The sequence below is a fragment of the Pempheris klunzingeri genome, chromosome 11 (genome assembly GCF_042242105.1).
Source record: "Pempheris klunzingeri isolate RE-2024b chromosome 11, fPemKlu1.hap1, whole genome shotgun sequence".
Lineage (NCBI taxonomy): Eukaryota > Metazoa > Chordata > Actinopteri > Acropomatiformes > Pempheridae > Pempheris > Pempheris klunzingeri.
This window is the reverse complement of record NC_092022.1, coordinates 22,913,257-22,930,818: the sequence shown is the minus strand read 5'-3', so window position 1 is coordinate 22,930,818 and position 17,562 is coordinate 22,913,257. Positions and strand designations below refer to the sequence as shown.

Here is a 17,562-nt window from a genome sequence, read left to right as displayed (position 1 = left end):
TTTAACAGCCGGACGATAATATTAAATAGGGTACCATTAAATCCAGAAATAGTTATAGATGGGGCTTGCTGAGGGACTAAGTTAACTGCACTTTGGTCAGTTTTGTGCAGTTTTTGGACACTTGCATCTCATTATCAGCCTAATCAAAATATTGATGGATGTTTTAGAGATAAGACGTCTTGCCTAAACCAGAAAAAACAGCCCCAGACCAAATGCACACGTAAGTAAGGTGTGTTCACATGGACTGAACCATTTAGTGTATTAGTAAACCCTTAATGTAATGATTCATGATACATGTACGGCTTTTGAAACTCATTATGGCTGAAACAGGCTGATAATGAGATGCAAGTGTCCAAAAACTGCTCAAGCATTGAGCTCATTGGCCAGCGAGACTAAACGCTCCCTGAGAGACCGATCACAGGACAAAAAAGTCCTCAATCAGTGTTGAATGGTCTAGTTAAAAGTTTATTTGGTGAAAATATTTATTTAACCCAGTCCTCAGATCTTTGCACTGGCTTCCAGTTTCTCACAGAGTAGATTTCAAAATCCTGCTGATGGTGTATAAAGCATTAAATGGTTTAGGGCCGAAATATATCTCTGACCTCCTACTCAACTACGAGCCGTCCCGAACTCTCAGATCATCCAGTACTGGTCTTCTATCTGTGCCAGAGTCAGAGGTAAACAGGGTGAGGCAGCATTTAGTTTCTATGCACCCACTATCTGGAACAAACTCCCAGAAACCTGCAGGTCTGCCAGAACCCTCAGTGCCTTTAACCCTCAGTGCCTTTAACCCTCAGTGCCTTTTTTTATTAACTGTACTGTAACATTATTTTATTATTTTATATCTTTTTAATCTGTTTTTATCTCCCTTCTATTTTACTTCTTTTTATATCTGTTTTAATTGCTCTTGTTTGTCTTTAAATAATGTATGTTTAAACTTGCTTTTATGTTCTCGTTTTGCTAATGTGTAAAGCACTTTGAGTTGCCTTGTTGCGGAAATGTGCTATACAAATAAACTTGCCTTGCCTTAAAATACATTAGTCTGTAATGCCACTGTCACCAGAACTACAATAAATTAATCAGTGGGTTTTATTTCAAAATAGCAAAAGGACAGAAATAGCATCTTTTCTTTTCTGCAGTGGCCACAGTAGTATAGATCTGCTACTACTGGTGAAATAAATTAAATTACAAAACTCTTTCCTTCACAGCTGGTCGCCATATTTCATCCACTGACCTGTAATAGTAATTTAGAGAAGGTTTAAATGAAGTGTGTGTTAAGCTAAATTTCTGTGTGTGTGAGTCTCTTTTGGGGTTCATTCTTGGATCACCATCACACTTGGCAGCAATTCCCTTAGACTCTATATACACACACACACACACACACACACACAGACTCACACAAGCTCTTTTCACAAATGCTCAGGGTCTCAGCGGTCCAACTGTGGCCTTGTAGATAGTAGAGTTTTTGGCGGAGAGGAGGGAAGAGGAGAGGTGGAACAGTGGGAGGAGAGAGGATAAAGAGGAGTAGGAGGAATTCAGGGGAGGAAAAAAGAGGAGTGACAGAGGTCGAAGTAGAGAGGAAGAGAGGGAGGAGGATTCATATAGATTTGATAGATTGGAAGCTGGAGGCAGAGAGGACGCCTGAGGGAAGAACAAAATAAATTGGATGAAGAGAGACAGAAAGAAAGAAATGGGAGAGAAAGACAATAGCTGCATGAAATTGGATTGAGAGGGAAACAAAATGAGAGATAACAGCAAAGGAGGCAGAGAAAGAGACAGACGGACAAAAAACAGACAGTGAAACACATTTTTTTTATAAACACTGAAAGAGGCTCAGAGTAAAAGAGATGCTGGACAAGGAAGACAGATGAAAAGTGAGAGTTTTATGTATACAAAAACTTGCTTTGAGCCAAACGGTGACAGTGCTAACATGCTGATGTTCAGCAGGTATGTGTACCAGGTATGTGTGCTAACATTTAACACAAAGTACATTTTGTGAGAATGTTATTCGTTTTGCAGGTATTTAGTCAAAACCAAAAGTATTGGACAAGTTAAAATGTTGACCTGATGGTGGCGCTAGAGGTGAAGTCTGGGATTATAGTTCATCCCGAGAGAAACGTGAATGTCTGTACAACATTTTTTTGCCAAAACAGTTGCTGAGTTATTTCACACTGGACTCACTGACATTACCGTCCATAACCATGAAAAAAAGAAAGAAAAACAGCAGAAAAAGGGGGAGGATGAACAGAAAGGACAAATAAATGAAGAGATCAGATATTAAAGAGATGAGGAAGTGAAAGAGAAAACGAGTCAGACAAATAGAGAGGTGGAGATGGAGGGAGAGACAGAGAGACATAGAGACTGAACGGAGGAGTGCCGGCACAGCAAATTATTTGCAGAGCTACAGATTTCCAGGCTGCCTTGTTGGCCTTCCTGCCTGTCTGTCACTGTGTGTGTGTGTGTGTGTGTGTGTGTGTGTGTGTGTGTGTGTGTGTGTGTGTGTGTGTGTGTGTGTGTGTGTGTGTGTGTGTGTGTGTGTGTGTGTGTGTGTGTGTGTGTGTGTGTGTGTGTGTGTGTGTGTAAAAATGTGCACATAAGACAAGTGTGTCTAAGTGTAGGAAAGCTGTTGAGTTTGCATGTCAACCACATACACGTATGTCTTTGTTTCTCTGTATTTTGCAGGCTTGAACATCGTCATATATGCTGACGTGTGTTTGTGTGTGCGTGCGTGTGTGCCTGTGTGTGTGTGTGTGTGTGTGCCTGTGTGTGTGTGTGTGTGTGTGTGTATATACAGTACACTTCTGGGTTATTTTTACCCCTCTATTTAAAATCTGCTTGGGGATGCAGAAGCGCAGGAAGTGAGTGTCGTCTCATTTTTCCTCTAGCGAGCTTCATTTCTCCTCCACACCCCGTCTGTCCTGCTGTACTACTACTACTGCCTGCCGTCCTTTCCTCCTTTCTATAGAAATCAGAAACACTTAATTTAATTAATTTATTCTAGAGACACTAATGAATCAAGTGTATGCAAGCAAAACTTAGGGGATTTTCACAGAGATCCTGATCCCTACATGGTTGGGTACCGTTCACATTGTAGAACATTTTGTCATTTATTCAGCAAATTTTACCCACAGCCTAATAGAAAACTAAATTTAAACAATAAATATGCAATTCACATACTATTGATTTCATACAAATGTTTCGGACTTACTAAAAAGTGTCAACCAGTGGTTGAGTGTTGGCTAGTGCTAGTTGTAAATGCTAAGCTAACGTCAGTAAAAGACCCAGTTATCTCCAATAATAATTTAGCCAACTAGCAAAAAGGGAAAGTTGTCGATGACACTTGAAGTTTTGTCATCTGAGGGTCCAAGCTCTTCAGCCCTGGCTGCAGGCATGCTAACGTTAGCAGGAAACTTGGCTTTCAGGCTCTCAAACACAGTCCACTCAGCTTTCAGACAGATTTTGTGTTTGGGAAGGTGTTTCCTCAGGTTAGACATGCTGCCAGCTTCGCGTTTCGGATAACAAATACGGCAGGAAAACGTTGACTGCCTCAAGTTTTGAGAAGCGGAACCGTACTTTTGGGTCACCGTTGGCCTGACTGTGTTGGCCTTGGAACAAGCTGCAGCGCTGACATAGTCTCTCTCTCTGTAACATATACTCCAATCCACTCTCTCAGATGCTCTCAAGTACCGACATTTGGCACCAAGTGCATTATATTTGAATAGATACGCCATATTACCACCATCATTAAGCTGGTACCCCTTTGTTAATTAATTGGGAACCAGCAGTAATATACTTCCATTATAACCAGCACATCACACAACTGAAAACAGAAATAAAATACTGTTTTCTTCACTTACGTATATAGATGATGCTATATTTGGCTGTGAGAATTTGTTATCCTTGATGAATGACTTTTGTAATACAAGGAAATACTACAGCATACTTTGTGTTCACTTCTTCACTGTCTAATTCATAATGAATACCTGTTTTCCAAAAAGTTACCTTGTGTTTTCCCATCGGACTCCACTCGTCTTCCTGGCTGACAGACGCGTCTTTTTAATGCAAACCTCACGTCACGCTCCACCAACAGGTGAAAGTAAAATCTCCACCAAACAGAAGCATCCCAGGTCTTTGTCCTGCACCTCGTCCCCACACTTCAATATGTGTCTCTAGATTAAAAGAAAAATACCCAAAAAAACAAGGCCACTCTCCAGCGTGTGCCAGTTGATCCGCTGCAACCTGGCAACCAACACGGTCACTGACACTGAAAAACAACAAAATAAAAGCACATCAGAGATGAACAGTGACAGGTGAGGGTATAGATGTCTCCCTGGATAGTTCACACTTGCTGCTGGAAGAGCATTTAGATTATTTTTTACTGCTGTACCTCGTACTTGTTGTGTTTACACCAGTTGAGTTTCTCAAATATAGACTGCTGCTCAAAAAAATACACGACTGAGCATTTTTAGCAGTACTGATACAGCTCCAGTCCCTTCATCACACCTAAACACCTCAGCGGCAGCAAGAAGCCTCCCTGACTGCTGTCCTGTTGTTTCACACTGTTGGATAAATGATTACTTCCCGAGCGTGCCCATTTAGGCAAAGATACAAATCAGCCGAAGGAGAAATCCTAGAAAATTATATCTTGTGTTGGAAAATTGTTACATTTTCATATTTGTCATTCACCACAGGAAAAACTGTCAGCTTTCTTCTTTAAGGAGAAGCTATTGCTATAAATGTTTACACTGCTTTTAGATTAGTTTTTTCTGCTTATCTGAGATTCCTGCTGTGGATTATCCAGAGTAACACCGTTGGCAGACAGACACCATGCACGACATCATCATTTAATACTCTAAGTACAAACTTAGTACAAACTAAATCATATTCACTTCTATTGTATTTGGGATGGTGGCAAAAAGATGATGTTAAGATGTTATGTCTGATCATATTATCTTGCACTGTTTTCTGAAGATGCATATATGGCTGCCGATGCCAATTCAGTTCAGTCACCTGTTGCAAATTGTGAGACTATAATAAGATGTTTGTTGGTGCTTTTTGTGTCTAAAGAGGATTTGAGTTATTGAAACAAAGTAAAACTGCAAAGTAAAATGTGCAGGTTTGTATTTTTTGTCATTAAAAATATATGGAAATTACCTAGAAAATTCATTTCTAAAAGAAGAGATGCAGGAATGAAAGAGGAATTATCAAGCAGTATGCATCACTATTCCAAAGCTATCTCTGTGTCTCTCACCCTCAGGTACATCCACGCCCTCTACCTGGGAGCCCAGAGCCGTTGGAACAGCAACAGGCCTCGGCGCCACTTCCACTGGCGGCTGATGTTTGAGAGCGCTGACATCACCATGCTCCGCCTCCTGGAGGCCTTCCTGAAGTCAGCTCCGCAGCTCGTCCTGCAGCTGAGCATCATGATCCATGGAAACGCCGTCCTCCCTCTGCAAGGTGGGACACAATATCACTGTACTGATGGCAGGCTGACAAAGGGGGGTGATAAACGAGACAGATTCTAGCAGTGGCGGCCCCTCTTGGCACTGGAGAAGTGTGCACAGAGACTTTCTTTTAGTGATGTCACCATCATGTCCAGATCTAAGCAGTAAACTTTGAACAATGATCTTACCACTGGCTGAAATGATGACAATGAGATAGAAAACTGTTCAAATAAGACCCAAGTTGTAGAATGACAGAGTTATCCTTTAACAAAATGGATGGTTAACACCTTTATTGGAATATTTTACTGGATTTTATCAGCCATCATTTGTGGTCCAGCAGACAGAGAGAGAGAGAGAGAGAGAGAGAGAGCCTTAATGAATGAATGTGTGTGTGTGTGTGTGTGTGTGTGTGTGTTTGTGTTAGGACATATATCAGTATGAGAATCTATGCTTTATTCATGCACCTCTTACAAGAAGCAGATTGGCCTTTGATGAATAAAACAAAACATACTATCTCTCTCTCTCTCTCTCTCTCTCTCTCTCTCTCCCTCACTGTCACACACACACACACACACACTATACAGGCTCTCAGCATCCAAACACACCTGGCAGCACAGAAGTCAAGTGTCAGACACATGTTTGAATTTTACAAAACACACAATCCTGGGACGAACATGAAAACAACAAAAATACACACAAAACACACATGTGACCAACAGAAACACTCACAAACTAACCGATGTGCACTTTCAAATTAGTTCATTACTCCACCCTGAAAATGTTGTGAGGGGACACTGAGGGGCGCTGACTGCAGTGCCGGCCATCAGAGCAAACCAGACATGAGCAGCTACTGTCAGACTCTTTGTTTCTCCATTGCAAAGACAGGAAGTCCAGTGGGGCTGCGACAGGCCCTACAATCCCATTTATGGCCCTCTGAGAGAGTTTCTGTGTGGATGTCTGTGTCGTAGCTTGGCTACAGCTCTCCTACGAGATTCTACTCTCTGATGACACACAAGCATTTCAAAATTATCCACATGTGCTCATTTCATCCTTTATTATTTGAAGCAAATCTATCGACCAGCACAAGAAAGTCTTGTGTTTATCCTGTGTGATACAAGTGATAAAAAGTTAACTGCTTAAAAAAGGTTTTTTGGGTGTGGTTACTCTTTTATTTACAGTATTACTTCTATAGTTGTGAGGACCTTCATTGACATCATTTACTTCCTTGTCACTTATCTTGAGCTTAACCTAAACGTAGTCCTAACTTTCACCTTAAAACTATGTCTTAAATCTCACACAGCCCTTTGAAGAAGGGAGGACCAGACAAAATGTCCTCTCTCTCTCTCTCTCTCTCTCTCTCTCTCTCTCTCTTGCTCGCTCGCTCTAAGGTATAAAACATTAGGTCCTCACAAAGATACAAGTACCACACACACACACACACACACAGTTCTATCTATCCGTGTAACCGACCGTCTGTTAAGAGGCATTCATTATTTTAAATGTGGGCACTTACATTATACAGTGCAGACTCTCCTGTGCAGCCTGCATCACCTTAGTGCTGATTTGGCTCATTGATTAATCCATCAGCCAGTCAATCAAATTGATCAACTATCAGTGCAGCCAATTAATCATTCAAGTCATTTGTTTAGTACAAATCCCAAACATTTGTTGGTTCCAGCTTCTCCAAATGTTGGGATTTGCTGGGCTTTTCAATCAAATTGTATCTTCCTACCCATAATCCCCCTTGTTCTGGGTTCATTTCTGGTATCTCTGCTTTGTTTTATTTTCATAAGCTGCATTCGGGGAAACTTATCATGTGCTTGGTCTGACTGTAAACTCAGGTAAAACATGTTTTAGGTATTAAAACTTCTCCATCCTCTCCTGCAGCGTTATCCACTTCTTTACTGCTCGTCCATATGATCGTTATGAATGTCATATTTCTCTTCTATAGTTCTGCTGAAGTGTGGCAAGTACTTATTCGCTTATGGGGCTAATTTCTGTGACCAATTCTATGACTGAACATACTGATCATACCGATGGATAACAGAGAAGTGGATTATGCTGCATGAGGAGTGTGTTGCCTTGTTTTCTTATGAAAAACTTTTTTAGACCAAAGTTACTAAATGCTTTGCAAAAAATACCAAAACAGAAAATCACATGAATTAAATACAGAATAAAACAAGGCAAGATGGATTTAAAACATGGTATTTTGAAACTAGGTAAAAGGAATAAAATAAGTGGAGGCTACATTCATTAAATCAGGGTAAATTATACGATACGACGATCCATCACCCCTAATAGTTAATAATAGGTGTATTAAGAAAATCTGTCTTGTCTGGAGGAAATTTCTCCCCATTCAGTTTTTGACATTTACTGCACAGTTCTGTGCTTTATTGGAAGGTATTGCTGTGGATCATCAGCATAAAACTTTAATGAGATGACACAACAGCAACTAATACTCACAGGGAGCGAATAGTGAGAGAGTAAAGAAGGACCCAGAGCTGACTCTTGTTGCACACCAAATCTAATTTTGGGAGTAGGAGGAGGGCCACTGGACAATGCCAGAAATCCAAACCCAGTGTCTCAGCTTGTCCAGGGGTCAGTCATGTCAAATGTTGCACTTAAATCTAACAGGACTAAACTAACTAAAAAGTTAGCATCTATCATGCATGACTCAGTCAAATTTTCTTCTGGTAAATCACGTTAAGCTCTTAAAAAGTCCAGCAGCTCTTTCTCTGCTCAAATTTTAATGCCTTCTCAGTGTGATTCATGGCTAATTTAAGACAGACTGCATGATTAACACACATGAATGTTTAATGTGTTAAACAGCGCACTGGGCAGCTCGCGGCGGGCCTCACAGTTACGTGTGCGGGTTAATGATCATTTGACTTCTGTAGAAACTGGTTCAGGTCCATCTGAATTAGCATAGAGAAAAAAACAAACTCAATTTTTCAGTGTGTTTGTTGGTAATGGTTTGCTTTGCTGGTAGTGTTGGAACAACTAATTGTGGTACTTAACATTTATCGCCAGTAATTTAACAGTTCTTTTTTTTAGCATATTAGCATCAGTTGATGCATCATTTTTATTGTGCATCATATACAATACATTAATATCTGCTACAAACTGGGGGACTACTTTATAATTCTGCCTTACAATAAGACTGGTGTGAGTCGAGAGCCCATCAATCAATTCCACTTTGGAGACAGTTGAACACAATGATTGTCGCAACGTTAATCTGGAAGAATTAATGGTGTTTCATGTCAGTGTGTGTGCATGATTGTAATGATTAGGCTTATTATCTTAGGCTTGTTATCTTTCTTTCTTTCATCCACATGACTTTATATTTGTGTTACTTCCTCCCTCTTATATTTCTGTCTCTGTCTTCATCTGTCTCTCCAGGTCTCTCGGCCTCAGCCTCCCTGGTTTCTCTGGCCTGGATGATCGCCTCCTACCAGAAGGTTCTCCGGGACTCCCGCGACGACAAGCTGCCCATGTCCTACAAGGCCGTGATCACCCAGATGCTGTGGCACTTCTTTACTATCGGGGCGAGGACTGTGGCCTTCGCCCTCTTTGCCTCCGTCTTCCAGCTGTACTTTGGCATATTCATCGTCAGCCACTGGTGCGCCATATGTGACCTGATGTCTGAGTCACTTTGACACTTGAGAAAACTATGAATTATGACGTGTTTTTAATAGTTATCAGGAGAAAACCCGAGGTCTTTTTTCTTAATTCTTGTAACCAGAAAAATATTTTATTATTTTGCCATTGACTGGCTGCATTGACATTAAACAATTGCTGTATCATTCATCTTGTATCCCAACAGCAGGTTCACCAACAGAATCAGAGGATAATTGATTCAAGCGGTCTGTTTCCAAAATCAGAACCTTTAGGAAGTCATGCCACAATGTGTTTTCCTGCATAATACTGTAAACTGCAATGTATTTCTGGAAAAGGCTTTCTTAAGGAAATAAACATTTCCTTAAACACATCTTTTTACCATAAGCCTTTCAATCAGCTTATTCTCGCTCATTAACCGTGTTAAATCACAACAGTGGGGTTAAAACATACAGCTTTTTCTCCACTTTGCAAGCTCTTTCCCTCAAGGAGGGACTCTAGGAGTGGCTAATTCATACATTTGCTCCCTATTTCATTCTGATTATTTATAGATTTACAGAATTGGTTCTGTCTTCTGCGAGCAGAAATTCAATATCAAAGTCTTATCTTGTGCAACGTTTTGTCATTAAGATAATTCAGCGCCTGCCTCTTGTGTTTTGAAATGTTTTAGATGAAATATCCCTTTTTTATTGAGATCATTGATTTAATCAGTAAAATGCATTGTATGAAATTATTAATGATATCCTGCCGTGCTAATCACATAGTGATTGTGGGGATGTTTTGGAGGGCTTTACAGTACTGTTTTATTTCTTTGTACTGTCCCCTCGCCATACATGTTAGTTGGCACTATTAGCTTGCATCAGCAGGCTTGCACATTAAGCCTGGACAAATGACAATATCCCCTTCCTCTGCTTCAACTGTGCAATGGCAAAACTATCTGGTCTTCCATTACTTTGAGAATATGGTGTAATTACAGTGGAGGATGTGTTGCTGTAGTAATAGTAACAAAATGCATCTTAGTATTACCACAAACAACAGGTGTTCTCTTTCAGGAAATAGAAAATGCTCAGTAATTATTGTCATGTCCTTTTAAAGTCGTCTACCTTATTTACCACATTATTCTTAGTAGCAGCCATCACAAAATTCACAGGAGGTATAGCAGTGTTACTAACAGTGTTGTTTATGGCCTTTCAGGTGTGTCATGACCTTCTGGATCATCCAAGGTGAAACTGACTTCTGCATGTCCAAGTGGGAAGAAATCATCTACAACATGGTGGTGGGCATCATCTACATCTTCTGCTGGTTTAATGTCAAGGAGGGCCCCAGCCGCTTCCGTATGACCGTCTACTACTCTGTGACGCTGGCTGAGAATGTGGCGCTGACCGCTGCCTGGTACACCTACCGTGGTCCGCACACCTCCGACTCCTACGCCCTGGTGGTGGTGTGCCTGGTGGCCTGCAGCTTTGCCCTGGGAACCTTCTTCATGTTGGTGTACTACTGTTGGCTGCACCCTGATGGGCCCGTTCTGGGCTCACAGTGGGGAGGATGTGTCGATGAGGGCGTGGTGGGTGCAGGAGGGGTAGCTGGAGTAATTGATGCTTGCCTCACCCCATCTCAAGGGTCCCAAACAGACATGGTTATTACCAGCCCTCCAAGGACTCTCCCCAGGACTAAAGACACGGGAGAGCCGGTTCCCGGAGAGCGAGACAGGGACAGTTGCCTGCCTGTCTTCCAGGTACGTCCCTCCCCCTCCTCCTCTCCTGCACTCCTTCACAGGACCTCCTCCTCATCTCGTGCACAGGAGGGCCCTGTGATCCGGATCGACCTCCCGAGAAAGCGATACCCGGCCTGGGATGCCCATTTTATTGATCGCCGCCTCCGCAAGACTATTCTGCTTCTGGAGACCACATCAGCCATCAGCCCCAGGATACAGTACAGGAGTAGCATGATGGGCAGCAAAGAGGTATTAGAATATGAGACAACTGTTTAAGCCAACAGGGGCTTTGAAACTTAAATGTGCAGTCTGGGAGCAAGGCTCAGCCTGAGATCAGTTCTCATCCCAAGACTACCTACGCCAGGAGAAACGTGGAAAGGAGACACAGAGTCTCAGGCAATTCTTTTTAAGAAAAGAGGTTGTCAAAACTTGATTGTAAAATGTAAAACGCAGTCTGGGACCAAGGCTCTCCCCTTAGGGCTCAGTCCAGGAGTAAGTAGCATGAATGAGTCGTGGGAAGTAAATGGAGCAACGCTGAACTGGGATAATCTTCATCTTTCCCAAAAGCGTGGAGGTGAGAAATTTAATCTCTCATCCTGGGACCAAGGAGTGTTAGATTTAGTTTCATCCTGCACGGTCAGAGCAAGAAGTAAACGGATTCGAGAGAAATGAAATTGCGGAGTTTGAGATAATCTGCTGCATGAACTTGAGCCTCGGACTCCGGAGACTCAACAAAGACTTAACCAGGGAACTTTTGGAGACTGGCTGCTAGAGTTTGCACGGGACATGCAATCATTTTGATCTGGTAGCAGAACTAGACACTGACAGAAAATGGGGATTCACTACCTAATAGATACAGCTTTAGTGATTTGCAGGGCAAAAGATGCCTAGAAGTCCTGGTAAAAATTTGGAGAAAATTTGGTTGAAAAGTGATGTCTAGCTTTTTTAGAAATCTAGGTTACATATATTAGGTTAGATTTGTTGTTTCAAAAGCACTTAAATGAGTATATCGCAGTGTATATTTCAGTGAAGCAGGTCATAACTACAATATGAAATGTAGAAAAAATGTGAATGAAACAATGGCTATCTATAATGTAGATGTCTCTCTTTTCAACCACATTTAGCCCAGTTTTAATCAAGACATTTAGATTTCTTTTTACCTCCAAATCGCCAATTCATCTCTACCTGAGTGTGCTCCACACTGTACGAAATGCAATGACTTTGCAGAGTATACATGCAGTAAATAGGAATTCATCTGTTTTAGCAGGGAGACATAGATGATGTGACATTTTTCATATTTTATACCATCATGCTTCCGAAAGGTTGCATGTCCCTCACAAACTTTGGTAGCCATCCTTGAACCATCCTGTCTGTGGTGTCTAAAGAAAAATGTAGTCTCATACATTGGGCTCCAGTCTCACAAGAACACGAGGACCAATGAAATGTAGGCTCACAAGTCTGATAGTCTAGGTCCAGATTATTTATGAAATGTAGGCCTGAGATACAAGTGATAATAATCACTCATCCATATGTGATAGAAGCGCAGCCATAGCAAAAGTCCCACTACATACATCCCAGCTGCACTGTCACCTCCAACCTGAGAAAGGAAAAATCAGTCAGGACTGGATGTAAGGATGTAAGGTGGATGACTTTTGCAATGGCTGCCTCCATATGGCATGCTGTAACTCACCACAAACAGGCCTGTGATGTACAGTTGAACAAATACAGATGTCAGATATAAGCTATCATAATAAGCTGTAGTTAGGTGATGAATGACTTTTGGGTGAAGAAGCTTCATTTACTCGTAAGAGTCTAAATTTTTTCGTGAAATACATACCATGTAGGGGTATGAAGGGTATCATGAGCAACCTCATTACGCTATTTTCTAGTTTTTGGGGAGAACAGTAGCTGACAAGAAATGTCCTTTAGTTATGTCAACAGACTGTAAAGAATCATAGGGTGGTTGGTTGGTGTGCGAAAACACTGGAACACATCCAGTAAGCAGTTAATACAAGTTACCAATGTATGCGCAAAGCAAAATGATAAGATATCACAGATGCAGAGTACCATGGTGTTTCTGCAGTCTGGCTATTTAGAAAAAGCTGCTATTTCTTGTTACAGTTACAGTTGTTCACAACAGTTTGGATTTTTTTAAAGGCAGTGTTGTTTACAAAAAGAAACCATGAACAGGCCTTTGATTCATAGTAGATAAATGCAGATTCAGGCTTGGACTGATATGTGACATCATCAGTAGACTGATGGGAAAAATGAAATAGAACTGATGAGAAATCCTCTTCGCTCCTTTAAACTGCTGTTGTGATGCCCTGAAGCAAGGAGCTACAACTTGAACAAATTCAGCTGAGACGATCAGTAACCATCTTCAGAGGTGTGTAAACGTGGCAGCTCCCAGGTGTGAATGAGTGTTACTATCAATTAGAAGCAGCTGGATGCTGACGAAGTCAAGCATGGTCAGCAACAGTACCCGAAGGAAGAGCAGTTAAAAAACACTTGCATCAAAGCTAACTTCTGTCATCGCTCACATTACACAACCTATTTCTGTTCGGCAGTCGCTCTTTGAAGTTCTTTTCAAAGACACTTTTTTCTTTAAAAGCCTTTAGGGTTAGTCTGTACATGTAAGGTGATCTGATTAGTTTTGAAGTGGGAGTTCTTTAAGTCCACCCCAGAAACATTTAATCCAGTGTTGTGATTGTTTTAGATAAATGCAGCAGAAATGATCAGTTTTAGCAAAGCACTCAAAAGCATTTCTCTAAAAAACATTTACATTCCTCATGTGACGTCGATGCATCTCAAAAAGCATGTTCATCAAAACATTGGAAGATGCACTTCAGATACCGTGCAGTGTTAAAGGCTCCCAGTCCGTGGTATAGCTTAACTATTTTTCAACTTTGGTAGATGTTATATCAAGAGTTTTACATTATAACCCAACAAACATATAGAAGATTGCCACATTCAGGGGGTCACCAATTCATGGTTGACTGACACGAGCACAAAAACAGAACTATTATGGCACAGAGAAACTCATATTATTACATATTTGGATTCTGCTTTTAGAAAGCAGGACAAGCGACATCTATGGATAACAACTAATTTTGGTGCTTCCCTTGGCCTTTCTAAAGCTCATGCAGATTGTTGTTTCAGTGTCAAATTGTAATAACGCCCAAATTTTTATGTTGTGAAAAGTGTTTCATCCAGAGAAAGCTGTTGACCACGTATGAGCATGTTTACCCTCTTCACCCCGATGGACAACAGGAAGAAAACAGATTGGAGCAGTGTACTGTTTACTTTTTGGGTAGTAAAGTCCTCAAAATTTAAACAGGTCCTGCTGCCTCCTGGGATCAACAGAAGTGGGATTATTGTTGCAGTATCCAGGGTGGTTTTAACTGTCCCTTTATGCTGATGATGCACATGTATATTCTGAGGTGTTGAAGGTGACTCCCAGGAGATGACTTTCTAACTTTGTGTACTTGAGGTGGATGGGTAAAGCACCTAATTAAGAGCAGTTTACATACCTGCGTTTTAACAATGCGTTCATGTAGATAGGCAGCTGTGATGCAAACAGTATTGTTTTTCCCTACAGGCTTTGTGTCTACCTAGAGGATTAGAAAGTGTGTCCACTAAGGGGTAGATCATGGCCGATTCATCCCTTGCTGACACAAGAATATTCTCCTTGAGATATTCTAATTTCTATAAAAATGTAAACATGACGAAATATGGCAACAGCTAAGAACTTAATCATCAATGACAGGGAAAGTGGCTGAGATGCCATTTAAATGTGACAAGTTCATATTAATTTGTCTTAAATAATTGCTGTTGTTTGTCCAGATCTGCTGCCCTGCCCACACTGTTTAGAATTATACTTCATGTGTCTAATTACATCTTGCAGATGGGTTGCATTATTTTCTTGTGGTGTGAACAATCAGTGCTCTGATGGATCACTAGATACACTGGCCAACATGCACACGTGTATGCATTGTTAAACGCAAGCAGATAAGCACTCTGACCCTCATGAGGTTTGTGGTTGTATTCCCAATGAAGACACCAAGGGCAAAAATGTCCATGTAAGCTCACTTTGGACATATGTAAGTGTCCTCTGCAGGGAAACTAGCCTGGGAACCAGACGAATCTGCAAGCTCATGTTTTATTTACTCTGGTAGGTCCATCTGGCCAACCTCCCGTTCAGACAGATTTCCAGCCAACCTCGCCCAGGTCGGGCCAGTCACAACCATTTAATCAAACATGAGGTTTGTTTGGTACAGTTTGATCCAATGACGGACAGGAGTACTGTTGAGACACTGTCAGGAGAGGCTTTCCTGTCGAAAAGGGCTGTCTGATAGCAAGGTTACGCATCGAAAATGTTCTAAATATAGTGTATGTTTTAAACTGATTTTGTTTAGGAGAACATTTTTTTAGGTGGCTGAAATATGTTCCTCTGCTGCCCCCACCCACAGCAGTACAGAGTCTGTGCAAGGACTCCTCACAGCTTTTCCAAAGTGGGGACTTGCCAACTACAATCTACTGTAGATAACACACTAACTATGAATAAGTTCTTCAACCCCACTTCAAATTTGAAGTATCCCTGCTTTTGTTGATAAGAAAGACGTGCCATTCCACGGGACTCGGTAAGTTTCGTTTTAGTCACGTTTTGTTGCTCTGATTGGTCGTTGGTCTATCCAATCGTGTCCAAAGGCATTTTGGAAATGTGTTGTGTTCAGGACTGATTCACCTTTATGAATTGATCTGACAAAGCTTGGCCACAGGAAAACGGCTGTGTCATTTAAAATGTGGTGTAGAAAATTAAAAATCAGGAAAAACAATTTGACAGTTACCATTGGTTCTAACTTGGGAATACGTTTTCTTTTGCTGACAGTGTCCTTCCTGAGCTTGTGGATGTGGATGTAACAGCAGTGTTAATGGTGCTGAAAACAATGACTCTATGTCAACAGTGATTATGTCATGTTGAACATGATAGGCTAATGTACAAATAATACATCAACTACCCAATCACGGGCCAAGGGCGAGGCTTCGCTCTCTCTGGTTGGGTAATGAACCAGTCATTTGTCATTGAGGTAAAATAACAGTTACAAGTGGTGCGCTGAATATATATTAACTTGAATAAAAACATGTTAAAAAATAAACAGTGAGTTTAAAAAACTCATATCATCTTTTATTAATTAATGCAAGTATTTATGTTTATTTATTTTTGTATTTGTTTTATATCTATTTATCTATTGTTTACTCACTCGGTGGCCATGTCTTTGGTATGACTCTTATATTAAGATGTAAAAACTGAAAATAGATTTTTTTTTTACTCATTCTATATATCTGTATATACCAATGTGGCGCTATACTAGGACGTGTGTGTATGAGTATGTGTGCTTTGGTTTGTATGTATGTATCGTATGTACAGTACGTATGTAAGGATGTGCTCTAAGTTTTTTTGACAATGCTGCTTAAACATCCTCCGAGTGAACGAGCAGAAAAATAAACCAGTGGTGAAAATATCTATGATGCTGTTAAAAAAAAAAAAGAATCAACAAGCTGTGCTGATAACTGTAGATGGGAACAATACTGTAGTAAACATGGCTGAACAGCCGTCGAAATAAACTGCTGTGTCCGTGTTTTCTCTTGCAGCATTTGAGGTACAAAGTAACTTTCTGCTTATATATTGTACATTTTTATGGCAATTAAATACGGGAAATACTGTTTTTTTTTTAATTTCACCACATATACTGTACTGTATTTGACAGCTGTACTAATTACGTTATAATACTAAACACGTAAACTCTGATGATATGGTGCAATTCTGTGGGTGAGGAGTTTAAAAAGTACTATGAGAGCACATTTACTCCAGCTACAACATTAAAACGCTGTTTACCAGTTAAAGTATCAATAATTGAAAACACTATAGTGGACCATTCCTCACAATGAGTGATTTTACTTTTGATACTTCAGGACCTTTGCTGCTGATACTGATGTAACATTTAAACGGAGATATGGCAGCTTTCGTCTCGGATGCTTCATGTAACATTAGTTTTCATGTCAGGGTGTATTCAGCCTCGTCTCTCCAAATGGCAAATGAATAGAATGGCTTTTTAAGGACAATTTAATCTGTACACACTTATATTATATTCTGCAATGTCGGTGTCAAAGTCATTTTACATGCATCCAGTTTAGAGAAAACAATACGGCCTCTCGTACAACCTAAACCTAACCACCTAACTTTTGTTTTGCTCTGCCAAAATGTCCTTAAGGCGACACACTATTTATTCACAATCCTTTAGATCCGATTTGTTTATTCAAGTGAGGGAGGAGCTACTTCTATTTGCCTCATGGAGGTTGTGGGGAGGTGGTCGGGCGTACAAAGCGCAGAGCTTCGACACCGCAGGCCGACGTATGCATCCTGATTCCTGCGTGGTAACGTAAAGACAACAAAAGCAGAGATTAGAGAAAAACTGTGTTCTCAGCTTTCCCTCATTTTAACCACACTGGTGAAAGAAAGTGTCTAAACTTGCCATATGATCATGTGTTAGACGATACAAGTGAATTATACAAGTTATTTTTTGTATTGCATGGGTGGATATTGGAGGGAAAGCAAAATATTTAGTCAGAGAACAATTTAGAGTAAGGACATAGCACAACTTGCTAAATCAACATTTACTCATTAAGCTGATTAAAAAAAAGGACTTATCCAGTATTACCTTCACAATGTAACCGCTGCTGCGAATTACAAGTATATACAAATGCTGCATCAAAATTTGACCAATTTTA

At 40.6% G+C, this 17,562-nt stretch overlaps 1 protein-coding gene across 3 annotated transcripts in view; it reads left to right on the top strand.

The window, feature by feature from the left end:
- Positions 1-11,049, top strand: part of xkr7b (XK, Kell blood group complex subunit-related family, member 7b) — a 61,851-nt gene extending 50,802 nt beyond the window's left edge. For all 3 annotated transcript variants that reach the window (XM_070839962.1, XM_070839960.1, XM_070839959.1), the window contains 3 exons: positions 5,258-5,457; positions 8,844-9,063; positions 10,254-11,049. In XM_070839962.1, coding sequence (XP_070696063.1) covers positions 5,258-5,457; positions 8,844-9,063; positions 10,254-11,049 — 1,216 coding nt within the window. The remainder of the gene's footprint in view (positions 1-5,257; positions 5,458-8,843; positions 9,064-10,253) is intronic.
- The last annotated feature ends 6,513 nt before the right edge of the window (positions 11,050-17,562 follow it).